Consider the following 19,677-nt stretch of genomic DNA (forward strand, 5'->3'; position numbering starts at 1 on the left):
CCTCAGCCAAACTTACTTAGGAATGGGTACCCGAATCAGCGTCCCTTCCATTTCTGGGTTCAGATTCATTCCACTTTCTCTTATAGCCTTGATAGCTGCAGCTGTACACTGAAAACCAGATCAAAAGGTAAACAGAATTAGTAAATAATTATTACCAGATGCAAGCACTCTGTCGATAACTGGCAACCCATCTTGGCAGAACATGGAAACATTTAGTTCTGTTACCAGTAAGATCAGGAAGTTACATTGGTGTAGAGTGCTTTGATCAAGCTGAATAGCAAACTATGTCCACTCCTGGTACCAGTGTACTGCGGAAGGAAAAAAAGAAAAAGAAAAAATAAAAAGAAAACAGCTCTGCTTCTTTGAAAAGATTTCAATGGTTTGAGGCAACACAGATCAAAACCATAATAAATCCTCAAGGGAGGAGGGCTGGTCTCTGCAAAGATTAGTGTAAAGACAGATGAAAGATTTCATACGTTAAAAATTCCAATTGACATTTTACACTCAGAATATACCAGTGCTGATTGGAATGAGTAAATAAATTTAACTCGTTCACATCTACACTCACACCAAACTCACTCACAGTGTACAAAAAATTTCCGTGGGCTCTAGAAAAGGGAGTATGGTGCAGCAGTTGAAAGCATGGGCTGTGGAGTCAGAATGAGCTGAATTCAACCCCAGTTCTGATGACCACGTAGCTCTGAGCAACAAGGCTCTGAGCCACCCTTTCACAATCTTTGAAGACATGGCACCTAAACCTCTGACACATAGTGAGATAAGATGAGCAATATGTCTTGCTCTGTGCCCGGTACACAATAACACCAGTCAGGGCATAAATTACACACATTTATTAAAAACGCATAAAACCTCCCCAAAGGGCTGAGCTGATATCATTTAGCTGATGCACTGCTGTCCTACCCAACATCCTTTAGGGCTTCTCCGACAGATGTGCTCACTAATGTGACAGCTGGCACACTGGTATGCCAAAATGCCTTGCCTCATCCTTGATGAATACTACAACTACACCTGGTATGCAACCAGAAAGGAACAAAAGAAAGCAGCCAGGGAGAGAGTTAATTCCAATGGCACAACAATGTGGAACTCATGAAAACAAGGCCTTTATCATTTTCAAAAGAATTTTAGGTTTGATCAGAGTCAGTCAACATCACTTGAACATAGGCCAATTCCTGGCCTCTAGTCCCTCCTAGACTTTATTGTTTAAATGAATAAGGATTGATACATATCTATTCTACTTTTTCAGGTATTTGTTACTTCTGTATGGGAGCAGATACCTAAATAGTTTATCCATTTCATTTTTGAAAGACTTTAATTCTACACCTTGATCAGATATTACTGTAAGGTCAAGAAATAAACTAGAACCTCTACACAGAGATGAGTAATTCCCTGGTGAGGCTATGCACAGAATCTGTGGTCAGTGCATGAAATAGTTTTTTACTGGTTTTTTTTTGGGGGGAGGGGTAGTGCTTGGATTATAGGTGAGCACCACCACACCTGGTAGTACATAAAATAGTAAATTCCTAAAAGAGGACCTCTGACCACAAATTCTCAGAGCTGTAAAGTACCAGCACGATCAAGCACAGCCCATTCACTGTGTATACAGGGACCTGTAGGGTAAGGTCAAATCCCTAAGCATAGACATGGTCTTCCCTAAGGGACAAGAAAGATGAGGTGAGGACCAAACTGATCACACTTCCAGTTACTGGAAGAAGAGACTGAATGGTAACTTCGTCTAACAATATTACTTTATTTTTTACAGATGCCCAAGCTGAATATGTTCAATGATTAGGAACTAAAAAGTTTATTTTTTTTTCAACTAGTTCAAAAATAACCAGGAATTAGCAATTAAAGTTAGCAGGAAAATGAAATTAATTTTCCTCTGCAAGAGAACCACATTCCTTAATAAAAATAAGCACTGGTTTCTAAAGTTAACTATAAAAGGATAATCTCCAATTTGAAGGGGTACCCTGATCTCAAATCTCCAAATCCTCTTCTGTAGCTTCTCACTGAAGAGCTGATAACCCACTATCAATACCACCTCCTGTTTACCCATCTGGCCCAGGTAGTTTCATACAGCTTTGCACTGTGGGAACAAGAGTACTGGGCTTACCAGACTACTGAGCTGGGCAAGAACTATGGCTCAGTATTTATACTTTTACAGTACAGGGCACAATGACAGGTACATGGTAAGTGCTCAGCAGAAGCTTAATGACTTGCTTTAATCTATGAGAAAAACTCACCTTACTTTATTTCATGTATATAACCCCTCAAAACCTTATTTTATACTTCAACTTTTCCATGTTTTGTCATAGGTAGAAAAAACGTTAACCAACCATGGTTTCATTTTGCAAAGACGTCTACTGAAAGAAGCAGTTCGTCTAATATATTCTAGATACGTGTATTTTGGTTTGACATGGTAGGCTGCTAAACTTCAGGGAATTCAAGAACCATTTTCCTAACATGATGCCTGAACTACTCCTGTTTCAAACAAACAAAAAAGGCAGATGTCCACATAGAATTTCCACCTCTCAGCTTAGTCTTTATCCCCTTACTGCAGAAGGGTACTCACCAGAATCCCAGGGAAAACTCATTATTGTCAAGTGGCAACACTGACCACCTGGTTATGACTTCTTAGAGTACTATGTTCAGAAAGATCACTGACCCTATCCGAAGGTCAAATGATGACAAAACTTTGGTAAGCTAGTGAACTAGTCCTTGACAACCTGGGTTCAAGTTATCTTAGTCATTTTCTCATCACTGAGACACAGAACCTGACTCTCCCAACATAAGAGAGGAGAGATTTTTTTTTGGTTCACAGATCTTATAAGTTTCAGTCCACAGCTGGCTGGCTCCAAGCCAGGAAAGCATGGCAGAGGGGCACAGCAAAGGAAGAGCTGCTCATCTCATGGCAGCCAGGAAGCAGAGAGAAAAGGGAAGAGCTAGAACAGACAGACAAACAGAACAAAAATAAATATCCCACAAGGTCACAACCCCACTGAACCATTTCTCTGGACCAGCCCCAACCTCCTAACATCACGTTTAGCTATAGTGACCCCAGGTCCAATCCTTTCCAAAAGCCCTATCACAGAGTACATAAGCCTCTTGGAGGACATCTAGATATAAACCATAACTTGTCAACTCTGTCAGTGCCATGTTAATTACTGGCCTTTCATTTTTTTCATACCCCAATGAATTTCTAAAATATAAGGTCTATGAAAACAGAGAGCTAGTCTATCGTACTTATCAGTCAACTCCCAGAACCTCAAGTAGAACCTAATCACTTGTTCAGAAAATATATGTTGAATTAATGAATGAACAGTGCAAGGAAAATAGGTTTTTGTGTCAAAAAGCTATGATCAAACTGGTTCTATCACAACAGTGAATCTAGAGATATTTTACTTCTGAGCCTCTATTTCCTTACCTATAAAATAGGACAATAATGCTATTTTTGCTGTTGATCCTGTGAAACAAAGTACACTCCATACATTTTAGTTCTTTTCCTTCTGCAAGAATAATGGAACCTGTGGAATTTTTTCTTTTATTTGCCATGTTTTGTTCAAATGATACTACAGTTTTTGTTTCCTTTTTTCCTTTTCCATAATTAACTCTGTCTTTAGGCAAGAAGCAGCAACTGTGTATATCATTTATCAAGCAGGACACGTGTTAAACAAATGCAACACAGTTTTCTGTCTTCAATGCATTCAAAAAGATTAGGCATGTAAATCTGTATCATGTCACTACGGCATGACACAGAAATGCTCACATTTGGAAAGAAAGCCAACTGCATGTGAAACAGAAAGGGATTATATAAACACAGTGGATTAGCTCAGCATTTTGAAGCTATGAAACTGGGTACTCTACAGACAGCTTCTAAGCTGGAGGAAGGAAATGTTTAGTTAAAGCTATTTGTTTAATATATATACCAGATGAGATAAAGGAATTCAAAAGACAATGTATCTCGCACTTCCTCACTCTGTCCCTGTAAATGAACCTCTCTATTGGGGTGCTTGTTAGGCTTTTTACAAAACCTAGGATATTTCAACTTGGAGAGATGGTAAAAATGTTTTGGTTGAAAGATGATGGTACATTCCAACTTCCTAAGAAAAAACTAAGCTGTTAATGCCTCCTCCTGCCTCCTAAGATGCTCCAGTGGCCAATGAGATGCTTTCTCTGTGAATGCCTTTTGCTATTTAATAACAGAAGTGGCTGGCTCTGAAAAGCAATCTGCCTGATGAGGTCTTCAAGCTGTGTAATTAGAAGGCTATTCCCTAAATTGGCCCACAGTGCCGATGGGATTAGATGAACAAGGCAGAGAGAGAGGCCTCAGTAGTTTAGAGAGAGCCAGTAAGGGAAAGTTGACAGCTTCCTTTTCGTCCAGTTCTGTGCACCTCAGTCACGCCAGGAATGAGTGCCACCCTTCCATCAACCTAACAACAAGTATTCATCTCCCTCAATTTACTGAGTGCATCCTTGTGCCAGGAACTTTGGTACTGGATGCAATGAACAAGTTAGATATGATTTCTATATTTCAAAATATAATCTAGTAAAAATGAGATGGAAATAACCATGTAAATATATCTACACCTATTAAGAGTGGTAAGTGCAATGAAAAAAATTGTGCTGCATGTGACAGATATTTAGATTTGGCAAATTAGGGAAGGCTTCCTGGAGAAAATGACACTTATGATGTTATCCAACGTAAGAGTACCAGTTAGCCAAAAGTGTTCCAAGCAACAGGAACAATATATGGAAAGTCCCTGAAGGTACAAAGGACTTGGTGTATCTGAAGAACTGAAATACTGGTGTGAGTAGAGCAATTTGCAAGGATGACAGCAGCACAAGACTAGAAAGAACAGAGAGGGAAAGGCCAGACCATGCAAAGTCTTCTGGACTATATTAATGATTCTGGACTTTTAATTTCTTAAAGATCAATTAAATCAAGTGGTAGATTTTAAAAAGCTGGGAGTGATATAATCCAATCTATACAGTATGTTTAAAAGCTCATTCTGGCTGCAAATGGAGAAGGGAGCAAGAACAGTAGCCCCACAAGTGTGCCTGACACATTACTTACAAGAGCTCTCTGATTTGAAACAGTATGTCCTGAGTAAGAGCTCTTCCTTTCTACAATTCCTAATCTATTCTGTTGAATACAGCATATTCAACTTTGGTCTACCTCTTCAGGACAGAACTACTGAAACAGGCCATCAGAACAGGAAGTTTTTTAAATTTCATGTTAGCAGATGTGAAATTGGAGGCCTCCTGAATGAAGCCAATTGCCCAAGATCAAACAGCCAGTTAGAAGTAGAGATGGGACAAGTTCCCAGTTCCTTTAGTACTCTCAATCCAGGCCAATTCCTAGTAGATCCACAAGAAGCCCAATTATTTCCCACAACTAGACTTAAAATCATATACCTTCAAGGCTGCAGTGATGCAATGCAACCCATCTTCTAGTTTTCCAGTGTGCTCCGTGCAACAGTCTGCAAAGGTCAGTTTAGTATAAAAGGAATGTTATTCCTGAAGGGTCTGCTCCAAATACTAATGCAGAGGTCACAAACTGATGCCCCTCAGGTTATTTCTGGCTGATTAATTTGTTTTATTTGCCACAAAGTTTAAAAAAAAAATCAATTAGTCATCAATATTTAGTGAACAGTTTCTTATAAAAGTAAAATCGTAATAGCTATTAACGAAGATTACAAGGCCTACAATTATGCTTAGCAATGATGATGCTGAGCAGGAACTAAGCAGAGGTGCTCCGTTTAGACTGAGTACCAGCTCTCCAGTTTACCAGAGTCCCCCTCATTGGCCAAGCATCAATCACTGTATCTCCATTATTGCTTTTCTTACATGGAATCCACTTCAGAATTTAAATTGCTTGCTTGGTCTTTATCACACTTGAGTTTAACAGAAAAGAATTCAAAGAGGAAGGGAGCTTTCGCTATCCTTGAGTTCCCTTAGTAAGTCTGTTTCATCACAAGCTGAAGACATCACTTCCTCCTGACTTGACTTAATCTCCATTCCAAAAGAGATGGTAGAGAGGGACTCTCTCAGCAAGGTCACCTTACCTCTGGGAAGCTGGCCATATTCACCAAAATCAACTGTGGCGACTTCATGGTGATCTGGCTAATCTGGTTTAAAGCAAGCTTCCCATCAGCGGTTACCACAGTAATACGATCGAAGGTTCCTAAAAGAAAAATTACATGGTTTTAGAATTCCAAATGACTTTAGAAGTTCTACATCTAAATCCCTATCTAATTCAGAGTCTACAAATACTCAGGGATCCTATGTGATAAGACTGTTTAAGGAGCTTTAATGGGAATAGCAGTGTCATGTGATGGAAAGAGCGTGAAATGTGAACAACTAGGTCGGAACTCCTTACTAAGGAACTAGGCAGCTATTCTGGCTTGCCTTGTGACACAGAACTTTGAGAAATAAAATTTATCACCCTAACAGTAACTCAACCATTTACTAACTATAAAACCTTTCATAGGTTACTTATTTTCTCTGGGCCTTGGTTCCCAACTCAGTTAAAAAATATCTTCTAGAATTAAAGTGGGGGCTAAAGGACTATAGCTAAATATAAACCAAGTAAAAAACAAAGACCAAAATCTAAGCACAAACAAGTTTTCCATTATTCCTTTTAGTTCTGAAGAATATCTATTCTACAACACTATATTACTTCCTGTACATTACAGATGAGAACATGAGACTTGAGAAAGATAAATAAGGCAAGATCATACAAATAACAAAAGGAAAAAAAAAAAAATCAAAGGCCAAACTGAGCTGTGCTCAACTGTGACATCAGTATAAAGGTTCTTCACCTTATACAAGTAGAACTCAAAGCTAGCTGTACATCAGAATCACTAGGGAGCCTTTTAATTTAGATTCCTAGACACTGCCCCCAACCCCACCCCCATCCCACAAAGACTTTGATTCTGTGGAGAAGTGAGAGCCTGTGATTTTGTGGGATCCTGTGATTTTTTTTTTTTAAGTTCACCACATGACTCTGACATTCCCTCATACCACCCTTCATTTTGGTGCCTATATCCCCTTTAGAAATTAGCTCACTTAAAAAAATAAACAAACAAACAAAACATTATTAATACTTCACTGTTATCATATCTTCATCTGAATTCTGGAAAACCCTGAGCAAAAATTTCCAGAAATCCAAGAAGGCAAGAAACAAAGCCACAGGTACAGATGGGACATTATTCAAACTCCCTGATTTCCTATGCAAATGAGAACTAGAAGAAAATCCTTACCATTCACAGTAGGAGCCACTCATGGATGGCTTACTCTGAGACACAAAGAGAAAGGAGGGAGGACAGAATGAGTCTTTTAAACAAACTGGAATTGTTCCAGCAATATGTTATTAGAATAATACAGTATCATACTGTATTAGCCGAAGATCTGATTTGAAGTATTCAATCAGATTCAATGTCATAAGCAAGTTGCTGACACCACTGACCAACCTGGGAAAGTCCAGGAGGTCTAATAGTAAAAGTTGCCAGAATTCTGAAGACCAAAGACCTGAGTTCAAATACCAATTCTGTCACTTCCAGATTATGAGATCCTGGGCAGGTCCCTTCAACTTTCTGGGGCTGCTTCCTGATCTCTAAATGAGACGGAAAAATTATAGAGGATTTTCAGGAGGATTAAGTGAAAGGCAATATGGAATGCATTGGTACTGTGCCCCAATAATGTTAACTATTATAGCTTCTTGACATTCTTCTATGTCTTAATCAAAATTATTTACAATTTCTCTCTGAGCATGATGGCACACACCTGCAATACCAGCACTCAGGAGGCTGAGGCACGAGGATCACCATGAGTTTTAGATCAGCCTGGCCTACACAGTTAGTTCAAAGTCAGCCTGAGCTACATAGCAAGACCCTGTCTCAAAAACCAAAAAAAAAAATCCCCAATGATTTTTCTAATATACTGTTGCCTCAGGAGTTTTCCTTAAAATTTTCCTTTTACTGAGGATACTCTTTTCTGCTCAGATAACTCCTGTTTAACATTCAACAACAGTAGCATCTTATCTCAGAAATCTTGTCTGACCTCAGATGGATTAACAACTCCCCTTAGAAGTCCCCAACACCCTATGTATATTTATATAAATAATGATAACCTAAGTTTAATATCTAAATTCTCTCACTATCACAATAACCCTATGATAGAGTTATTATTACTTCTACCATTCTACACATGAGGAAACTTTAGGCATAGGGTGTAACCTGCCCAAGCTCACAACATCTCTTAATAATGGAGTCTGGGCCAGGTATGGTGGTGCACACCTGTAATCCTAGCACTGAGAAGGCTGAGGCAAGAGGATCACTGCAAATTCAAGGCCAGCACAAGCTACATAGTGAGTTCAAGGCAGCCTGAATTGTACAGTGAAAAAACAAAACAAAATAATGGAGCATGGGCGCTCATAGGAAAATAGATTCACCTTGAGATTATAATATTAAGGAAATAAATTAGACACAAGAGCTCTTATATGAGAAGCCCAAAATATAAATAAAGAGCAAAACGAAGGATAGATAATACAAAGTAGGGAGATCTTTTTCAAATGAGAAGGGGAATAAGAGACAGAGGGAAGGGAAAGTATGAGGATGTAAAGGGGATGAAAAAACAAAGAACTGAAAGAAAAAAATGGAAATAGAGCTTTTGCAAATGATAAAGGGACCTAGAGACAAAAGGGGCAGGGAAGAGTGGGAGGGGTAGGGGACAAAAAAAGAATTAAGCTGTGTTATGTACATGTACCAACTCCCTATGATAAATATAATCATTATGTAGTGCAAACAAATACTAATAAAAAGAGCCCACCCCCCAAAAAACCATGTAATAATAGTTATCAGCAAAATAATAATGGAGCCTGAATTCAAACCCATATCTGACCATTTCCAAAGTCACAATTTTCACATCACTCCATTTTGCCATACTGTTTTACACATGTTGTTTGATTTGTTTGACCCTCTATAGGTTCTAGGCTCCTGGAATGCAAAACAATGTCTTTTCTTTCTACATCCACAGCACCTATTTAAGTAATCAGCTCACGTTAAGTATGAATGGAAGGATGGATGGATGGATGGACAGATGGAAAGAAGACAAGAATGAACAGACAATATAAATCTGTAACAGCTATTACAAGGTGTTAACTAGGGCTGGGGATGTAGCTCAGTGATAAAGCGCTTGCCTAGCATGGGGGTGAGGAGTGAAGACAGAAGTGTAAGATGGAAAATGTCTGCTGCTTCAGATAGTAATAAAAAAAGATATAGAAGAATCTGGCAAAAAAGGACTTGATAAGTTTAGCCTATTTCACCCAATCCTTTCACAGTTCCACGTTCTACACAGAATGTTACACAAATATAACCCTAAAGAAAAAGCAAAGAGGAAATACCAATGGGAGGCCTTTTGAAAATGGATCTTAATTCAGCTTTCCTGATTTGCCATAAGATCCTTCGCCACAGAAGTCCCAATATGGGCATTTAGGTATGCAATTGTGGTGGTTCCCATTCCCTAAATCTGTATTGACATAATGCATCAAATCCTTTTCCCTCAATCTGTCCCTAGCGAGAATCTCCCTCAGCTTCATTCTTGCCCCTCATTTTCTCAGAGGTTAGCATTTAACAAATTACACTCCCAACCTCTTTCTAGGCCCATCATCTTTTTAAGTTCAACAAGAGCGGAGCTTGCTGGCTAATTTTAAGTATCACATTTCTCCCTGAGCTCCTCTCAAACTGCTCTCTGGTTTCGGCTGCAGAATGTTAACAGGCCAGAAAGCACAGGGGAGACAGAACACTTTATCAGTTTCATACTTAAAATAATAAGCAAGTTTAAAATAAACAGTTGGGAGAGATTGAATGGCACGCTCTACTGTCAGCAAAGGCAGAAGTGCCCCAGCCCAGAGGTTGACAAATGAAGGGAATGGTCTTCTAGTTTCACACTGGATCTCATCTCTGAATTCAGTATGTTTCTGACAGTGTTTATAAGGGGAGCCATACATTTTTCATAAGGCTTTCTTAAAATCTAGTTCATGAAATATTTTTTAGTTTCCTTAAGAACTTCCCCAATCAAGATGTGAGTGGGAGCAGCCCCAACTCCCACAGATACTTCAGAGGGGGTCCCAGGCAGGCTTAACTATAGGATGATGACAATTTGCAAAAGGCCAATTTAACAGCAATTGGATTTTTCCTGCCTGCTTGCACCATTAGCTGACAACTCACTTCTCCATCACATCTGCAAACAGTTCTCCTAGACAGTTCTGACATTTCCCACTTAGAAAAGCCACTTTCAGGAAGCTATTAACCCAAACGGCATCTTCCTGGTCAAGCTCTGGGGTATAGGAAGGCCTCAGGTGGGCAGGTTTGCAGCTATTTGGTTCCCAGTAAGGGGTAAAAACTGCCAAATTGGACAAATTGGAAATATCAGACCAAAGATGTCAGTACTTTGAGCCTAAACACCTAGATATGTTTATAATATAGTCATAATACACTCCTATTTTTTGAGAGTACAATTCAACTACAGTAATGACAACTATTTTTACTACTGTGCACCTACACGATGCTTAGTTCACAGCCAACAAATATGGAAACTGAGGACCCAAAATAATTGCCCACGGTCACCAATCAAATCAGTGCCAAAGTGAGAACTAAAACTCAGCTCTGTCAAAGCCACACTCTTTCTACTAGACCTTTCTCAAAACATTGGTAACTAACCTGGTGAAGTCCTTATGTTGAGAGTCTTATTGAAATTATCCTTGAGTACTTCTATCACAGACTTCATTTCTTCATTCACCTCTTCCAAGCTGATTATATCTTCAACCAAAGCTGTGTTAATGTTCACTCTGGTTTGGGACTGTCCTTTCCCTTTGGCTAGAAAGTAAACATTCAGTGAATAGAAGAACAGCAGCATACACAGAGACAATAAGCAATTGGTGAAGTGCCTACTGTGTGCAAGGAAAAATGTGAAGTGCTGGAAAATGATAAAACATTATCGCTGACCTGAAAAGGAGCCTACATTTACTGAGTGTCAACTAGGTTCCCAGCTTTGTGCTACATACTTTCTCAGACATTAGGGTACAGACTTAATAATCAGCTATTCCAGGTTAAAATTATGGCTATAATGCATACTAGATTTATGACCTTCAGCAAGTTATTCTATCTTTCTCAGTATCAAGTTCCCTATTATAAAAGAGAAGTAATAATGCCTATATTGGGAAGTTGCTACAAGAATACAAATTAAGTCACTGAAACAACAGAAAGTACTATCTATATGGTAGGGAATCTGATAAACTGAGCAAATAAAAAAGTAAGTAAAGCACATGCCTATAATTCCAGCATTCTTGAGAGGCTGAAGCAAGAGGATGGAAAGTTTGAGCCCAGCCTGGGGTATGGAACAACTTAGCAAGACCATGCCTCAGAATAAAAACTGAAAAATAAAGGCTGGAGATGTAGGTCTGTGTAAAAACCCTAGGTTCAATACTAAAAAAGATAAAGTAAACACATAGAAAATTTGCCCATATAATTAGTCAGCTTGATCTAATGAACATATGTAGAATCATGTAACCAAGATTAAGAGAACACACAAGCATGCTTCAGGCTTTACATGAGATAACCATTTCTTTTAATCCCACAAAGCAAATCTCAACAAATATCAAGGAAACTAATCATATAGCATATGTTCTCTGATCAAAGTGGGGTTACATTTATCCCCAAATAACCATATGTTTGAAAATTTTTAAACATTTCTAAATAATAAATATTCATGAAGTGAAAAGAAATACATAAAAATTTTAAACAGTCTAGGTAATAAACACTCATGAACTGTAGAGAAATCCATAACGAAAATTTGGAAGTATTTAGAAATGACCCTAATAAAAATACTTTCTATCAAAAATGTTTAGGAAACACTCCCAAGTTGTATTTAAGCAGAAATGCATCGTCTTAAGTTCTTGTAAGAAAAGAACAAAGCATTACTCATAACAACTAAGATATGGAAAGTAACCAAAGTTCCTGTCAAGGGAAAAATGAATAAAGACTATCTCTCCCTCTCTCTATATATATATATGTATATATTTTTTGAGTATGGTGGGTTATCTTTTGGATGGTGGCAACTGTATGGAGCATGAAGAAAGCTTCTGGAGAATAAATGACATTCTATTTCTTAATCTGCATGATGGTTACATGGTTATGCTCACTTAATGAAAAATGGTTATCTCATGTAAAGCCTGAAGCATGCTTGTGTGTTCTCTTAATCTTGGTTACATGATTCTACATATGTTCATTAGATCAAGCTGACTAATTATATGGGCAAATTTTCTATATGTTTACTTTATCTTTTTTAGTATTGAACCTAGGGTTTTTACACAGACCTACATCTCCAGCCTTTATTTTTCAGTTTTTATTCTGAGGCATGGTCTTGCTAAGTTGTTCCATACCCCAGGCTGGGCTCAAACTTTCCATATACTTACAATTTAGGTAGGTACTCGCCTGTACCGATAACTCAAATAATTTTAGTGTACCTTATGTAACAATAACAAAAATAATACGATACCCCAGAAATAAACCTGATGAAAGAACTGTACAAGTATTTCTGGAGAAAACTTGACAATACAAGAATAAATTTCACCAGAAGAGCAAAAAGAAGAAAAACTATATGTGTGATAGGGAAGGCGACATTATCAGATTCAAGACCTTATGACAGTGATACAGGCAGTGAGGAATTCAGTGTGGCAGGATGAGCAGTTCAATAAAAATAAGAGCTCAGAAACGAGACACATAACCTGACACATAGCAGAAAGGTCATTACACAGCTGGAATAAATAATGAGCTGCATACAAGTATGTCCAAACTTTTGGGTCTTGCTGGGCACATTGAATGAAGAAAAACTGTTTTGGTTACATATAAAATATATAATACAGTTAATGTATGTAAGTAATAAAACATTTTTAAAATATCTGTTATTATAACATTAAAAAAAAGAGGTCAAGCATGTTTAGGCCACAGATTCAACACCACCTGGACAACAAATGACAGTGGCACAACTTATGAACTTTACGGAAAAAGAAACCCATAATTAGATTTCTCAATTCACACCGTATTCAGAAATAAATTCTTGGAACTGGGGATTTAGCTCAGTGGCGTAGCGCCTGCCTGGCAAGTGTGAGGTTGTGAGTTTGATTCCTGGTACCGGAAAAAAACAAAAAAAAAACCAAAAAAACAGAAACAAATTCTCTTGGAACAAAAAGAATTTCTTTTTGTTTTTGTTTTTTTGAGACAGGGTCTCGCTATGTAGTTTAGGCTGGCCTTAAACTCACTATGTGGTCCAGGCTGGCCTCGAACTTGCAGTGATCCTCCTGCCTCAGCCTCCTGAGTGCTGGAATTATAGGTATGGACGACCATATGTGACTTGGGACAAGAAGAATTTCTTGTAGAAGACAAAAAACACAAATGATAAAGGAAAGGAATGACATTAAAACTTATTTTTACATGAACAAAGTAAAAAGCAAACAAGATACATGTAACACAATTGACAAAGGATTAGTATTCCTAATATAAAGGCACCAATAAATCTTTTCAAAAGTCAAATAACATGTAAGGCTGAGACAGGAAGATCACTGCATGTCTGAGGCCAGCCTGGGCCATACTGTGAGTCCAAGGTCAGCCTGAACTACAGCAAGACCCTGTCTCAAAAAAATGTCAAACAATCAACTCTTTACAGAGGCAATCAAAGATGACAATACTGAACAGCCCACAGTACATGAGAAACTTCTACTTATAGGCCAAGTGGTGTCTAGTGTCCAGAAGACTGCAATGTGTAAGACACCAGCAGGCCCAGGTTTCTGGTTCTTCCACTAACACAATTATGAGCAAACTTTTTTTACAAGTGTCGATGTACCTAAGTTTCCTCATTTATAAAATGCAAAATCTGGTTTCATTAGATAATTATAAGGATTTTTTCCATTGGAAAATTAAATTTCTTCAATGGATAATGATGCAGAACAAACTAGTAAATGTTGAGAATTTTAAAACATATAATACAACATACATATTAAAAGTTATTACTATTACCACTCTTCACAGAATATAAGTTTTATAAGCATTAATACTCTTTCAGCAACTTGTAAATTTTCCTAGTAACAAAAAGGAGCTTGAAACTAGAAAAGTCAAGTTAGTGGGAAAATATTTAGCAGCATATTTCTAGCACTAGTCTTAAGAATGGATTACCCGACCCACCACTACAAGTAAGTGGGCTATGTAATAATTTTGTGTCACTTCTTTATTCATTCAACAAAACACTGAATGCGTACTATGTGTCAGGCCCTTTTAGGTACAAAATAACAAAGAAACAGATGCTTTTTTCATTGGGTCCAACATGGAAGCCAGGTAACAAACAATAATCTTATGATTGATTAATTAATTAATTACTGCTGTTCTAAGTACATCAAAGGTAAAACAACAATGTGCATGAGTGCATGTAACAGGGGACCTGACCTAGTCTAAGAGGTCAAGGAAGGCTTCCCTGAGGAAGTGGTATTTAAGCTGAGACCTGTAGTACGTCAAAATCTCATTCTTGGATGACACAAGCCATTAAGATCATCCATCTAAATCCATGGCTCTAATACGTCTTTACCCAAAAACCTTCTGGTTTTAATTATACATTCAACATGCATCTTCCTATAAGGAGAGAATATGTTGATCCCTGCCACGAGCATTCTGGTTTGCTTGGTACTTGTGCTTACAATTCTAAATCTAAAAGAAATAAACTAGGCATTTTCTAAACCACCAAGAAAATATATGAGCTGGAATGGTAATAAGAAAATAGGCTTTGGGTTCTAATGCAGTGCGTCACTGTGACTTTTTAAGCTAATCAACTAAACTGAGCGAGGCATCATTTCATCATGTGAACAAGGGGAGAATTCAGTACATCTCTCTCTACTTTTCTATTTTTATTTTTTGTTTTTGTTTTTTGAGACAGGAGTCTCACTGTGTAGCTCAGACTGGCCTCAAATTCAGTTATCCTCCTACTTTAACCTCCCAAGTGCTGGGATTACAGGTGTGTACCACCACACCCAGCAGAAATTCAGTACATCTCTGAGATTCTTAACAGTTATGCTAAATCAAGGGCCAACTATAAGGGGTAAAGAAGGGAAGAAGGTCATTAAGTCTCTACCTTTGGCTTTCTTGGTCGCAAAACAGCGAACTGGTACAGCTTGACAAGCCATGTGTTGGCTATGGTCAGGCTGTCTTCCACTCGCTGTCTTCAGTGCAATTCTTGAAACAGGTCTAATCAAGACTCCAAGATAATTACAAGAGGCAGGGTGGATCAAGCGGAAGCATTTTAATCCCAGGGCCATGACTAAAGACAATCCTTGGGAATAGCCTCTGAAAAGAATAAAACAAAAAGGAGATGTAAGTGAAGAGAGACACCACCGCAACTTCAGAAAACAATGTGTATTAATTATCAAGCAACTCCTATAAACAGAGCTAAGTACTAGGCGATTTAAATATCTCTAATCCTCCTTCCAACAGTTATAGAAGGAAACATTAGCCTTATTTTATGGGATTAAGAAACTGAGGCTCACATCCAGTCTGTAGGGCTCTGAACCCCACGTTCTTTCCACTACAGCAAAATGCCTGTTAAGCAAATGTGCACCCTCTAAATCTTCAATGACACTAATTTAACCCCCATATAAGGAAAAGCACAGTATCTTTCAGGTTTAAAAAGGAAAGCAGAGCACAAGGGGACTTTAAACAAGAAAACCATTTCAACAGGCAGAAAATGACTGGAAAATTTACACAACAGCATTTAATTAAAATTTTCTTTGGTTCCTTATGCACTGGTTACCAATTAGAATGCACTTTAATGTGAGAGTGAAGCACGATTGAGGTTTGAGGTCTTCCACGGTACACAACTAAAGCTCTGGAAAATGCTACCCTCCACTAGGTTAATACAAGTTACATGTCATACTTCTGAGGTCTTTAACCATGCAAAGATGCTACAGCCTACAACTACCTTAGACAGAACACAGTCCTAGCTGACAAATGTAATACTAACAGCTTCTGACAGGAATCTGGCTATCATTCTGCTGAAAATTAAGAACAATTATCATTAAATACCTGGAAGTCGCTATCTTTGAAAATCAGTCCCACACTTCATTTAAAAAAAAAAAAAACTGCCCCCTAAAATTTTGAAGCAGTCTGATAAAGGGAATAAAAGTACAGATCCTGCAGCCAAAGAGACCCAGAACCCAAGCCCAGCTCCACAACTGACTAAACACTCTTGAGTATCTCTGTACCTTGACATCCTCTATTGCAAAATGAGCATAATTATACTTCTTTCTTGGAGTTGGGGATAATGACATCAGACAGGTAACACTTGACACAGTGCCTATAGACAGCAAGAGGCTAAAATCTACTGGTGACTGTTAACTTTCCTTTCAAACATATTCCTGCCAGGCTCAGACATAAGAAAGAAATTGTATAAATGCCATTGCTTCTGTGTAAATGACCTAGAGCCAGTTAGACTTAAAAGCAAATCTCCACTTTGGGTAACTCACTCTTCCTTTGTGGGCGTCAATTTCTAGATCAATAAGAAAAATAACTGATCTTAAATGAAATACTGAATCCACATAAAATATCTAGCCTAGTGCCTGGAATATGGTAACTGCTTAATAAATGTGGTGGTCATTATTATCATTTTTTTTTAAAGAAAAGCAAACTAGTAGAGGGAAGTAATTTTTCCCAACAGAATTTCTAATAGCAAGTGATGCTAGACATAGCAGTTTATGAAGGCGGTACAAATAGATCTGGAAGAAAACTGAAGGAAGTTTCCCTCTTTTTTAATTATCAATAAGTACTATTCATTGAGGTCAGGCCCGGGCTGCTTGTTTAACCCCTATTATTTCATTTAATCCTATCAATAATGCCATAAGAAAATACAATAATCCCCACTTTATAGATGTTGAGACTAAGGTTCAGAAAGATTATTACTCTCTAAGAATTTGGAGCTAATAACCCAACCCTACTTAAGCAAAAGCTTGGCTCGAAGTGAAGTTTCTCTATCTAGGTTTTTGCTTAATATAGCCAATGCCTAACTCATACTTATATCCAAATATGGATGTATAATAATGCATAGTTTGTTTTATTTTCATCTACAGTGTCACAATCTGGCTGCTCCATTTATGGCAGGTTTCCTGGTGTTCCTGTTGTAGGTCATAATACCAATCCACAAAGCAACAGGAAATCAAAATGGGTTAGAAATAAACAACTTTTGGCAGAAAATGCAACACCCAAGAGCAGACCCAGTACACGTGAACAGGAAGACAATTCTATAAATAAACCACATTGCTGAAATGCTTGAGGCATAGATTTTAATTGCACAAAAGTCAAGAAATTTTAAAGTGGAACTACAGTAAAGGCAGTCAAGTCCCTTTACCTTCAGGATTTACACATTAACATTCAGCTTACCACAGATGAGGAATTAAAGTTTAGAAAAGAAACTTGTTATGAGAGCCCATTGATTATCCAACAAAAGTAACCCATACCCAGCAGCAATGTGGCAAAAGCATGAGCATCGGACAGTCTAAAACTGGAAGCTCAGTTCTCCTACTTACTAGATACATGACACTGAGTACATCATTTAACCTGTCTGAGCTACAGCTTCCACCATTCAGGGAAGACAGCTTAAGTCTGTGCTCTTAACCAATATGCTATATACTATGTATATAAAACAGTACAATGTCTCATATGGAATAGATGCACAGTAAGTAATACCCCAACTGTTAAAATACTTTTAAACTGTCTGAAACATACATTCTTTCACCAAAGTTGAGGTTTCAAAACGAATTTTCCTGTTCTTCACAGGTGTATTTTAACTTTGGAAAGAAACAGATGATGAACCTAAGTCCTGTCTTGATCCACTGTCCCAGCAACCCCTCTCAATCCAATATTAATTTACAATATGCACATTTTTATAAATGAGTATACATACATGGAGGATCTTGGATATAAAATACTTTCACGTGTTAATGTAATTGATTACCATCCTTATTTTACTAAATAAACTGATCCTTCATTTATTCAAGGGTTCCTCCTGCTCCAAGGTCTTTAAACATGCCACTGAATCTTGTTGGAATGATCTTCCCTTGCCTCTTTGCCTCTCATTCTTTCAGATTTAAGCCTAACCACTATTTCTTCAGAGCATGCTTTCCTGTCCACATTCTCCAACCAAATGAGGTCACGTGTCCCAGGGCCCAGTTTCTTAACACTGTGGACTTCATCATAGATTTAATTTTTAACAACACAATATATGTGTAAATAGTTATTATCTGTATCTTGCAAAAGACTAAAAGTACTACAAACACTATAATAATCTTCACCGTTGTATCCTCCATGCCTACCTAGTATAGGGCAATACAAAAGACACAGAATAAATATGACAAATACATGAAAGAAAGTCCAGAAGAATTAAATCCTTGCCCAGGGTCAAAATGATAAAATGAAATCTAAACCTCTGATGGTAGCTCCTCGGCTGTACTTCTCAACACTACCTCCATTATCCCTTGTGCCAGATTTCTGCATGTTCATCAGTGCCATGTAAAGAAAGATATGTATGTTATCTGACTCTGTAATGAATCATTATGTCTTTGGCACAGCCACGGAAAGGATGAAAAACGTGAACAAGTGAAGAGACAGCACTTTGCCCAAGGCAAGGAGATTTTCAGTCTAATATTCCTACCTCATCCCTCCCTGCCATATACTTCCTTGGGATTCATTACCACCCATATTCAAAAAGCACTTGTGGTTGCTCTACTACTAACTGCCACTGGCTTACAACTTACGCCGCCATTTTTTTCTGCCTAGGTTTTTCTTCCTCAACTACAAAGGGGTCAGATGGATTTTCAGGCATCCCAACTATAAAGCTCTCCAGGATTCTGGGAAATGAAATGGAGTATGGTTAAAGGAAAGAGCACTAAACCCAGAGAAGATCTAGAGAAGAGTCCTGTTTCCAGCACTTCCTGAGACTAGTCAGACTCACTAGACCTCAGTCTCACCTGCAAAATCTGTCTGGGTTATGTAAATAAAGGCTTGTGAAGCGGCAGCTATTTTCCAACTGGACAACACAGAATAGTGACTAAAAGTTCAGGCTTCAGAGTCAGATCTAGGTTTGAATTTAAGCTCCATCACTTATTTAACGGCCGCGTGACCCTGGTAAAATGATCTCTGAGCTTCTGTTTCTTCATCCTGGGGAATAATAATACCTACTCCCTCAGGACTGCTCGGAAAATGAAATGTTCCTGTCAGATGGTGTGTTACTAAATATCAGCTGCTATTTAGAAAGTCCCTTGGCATTCCCAAAATTCCTAGCTAGTGAGACGAGCTGCGCCCCCACCCCGTGAGACTTGCTCAAGGCCACAAGCCCCACCCCCAGCATGAAGGTCAGGCTGGACTCTAATGGGACGAGTCAGCGGAGGGGGTCCGGTCCCTCAGGACCCTCAGAAATCTTTGAATGAGAGCCTCTTGCACAAGGACCCCGCGCGAACCTCCGGACACCTCGAGGCCACTCACCAGCTACCGCCCAGGTTACTAAGGGGAAGCCTCGTGCGACGGCGGGCACGGCGGGGACGGCAGGGACTGCGGCGGCGCGGGCGTCATG

General features: G+C 38.5%; 1 protein-coding gene across 1 annotated transcript in view; it reads right to left on the reverse strand.

The window, feature by feature from the left end:
* Positions 1 to 19,670, reverse strand: part of Mrrf (mitochondrial ribosome recycling factor) — a 50,380-nt gene extending 30,710 nt beyond the window's left edge. The window contains exons 1-5 of the mRNA XM_005382537.1: positions 19,590 to 19,670; positions 15,193 to 15,404; positions 10,737 to 10,892; positions 6,081 to 6,199; positions 17 to 108 (exon numbers count right to left, since the gene is read on the reverse strand). Of these exons, the coding sequence (XP_005382594.1) occupies positions 17 to 108; positions 6,081 to 6,199; positions 10,737 to 10,892; positions 15,193 to 15,376 (551 nt within the window). The 5' untranslated portion in view covers positions 15,377 to 15,404; positions 19,590 to 19,670. The remainder of the gene's footprint in view (positions 1 to 16; positions 109 to 6,080; positions 6,200 to 10,736; positions 10,893 to 15,192; positions 15,405 to 19,589) is intronic.
* Positions 19,671 to 19,677: the final 7 nt, after the last annotated feature.

This window comes from Chinchilla lanigera, unplaced genomic scaffold (genome assembly GCF_000276665.1).
Source record: "Chinchilla lanigera isolate Chin_1 unplaced genomic scaffold, ChiLan1.0 scaffold00018, whole genome shotgun sequence".
NCBI classification, from domain to species: Eukaryota; Metazoa; Chordata; class Mammalia; order Rodentia; family Chinchillidae; genus Chinchilla; species Chinchilla lanigera.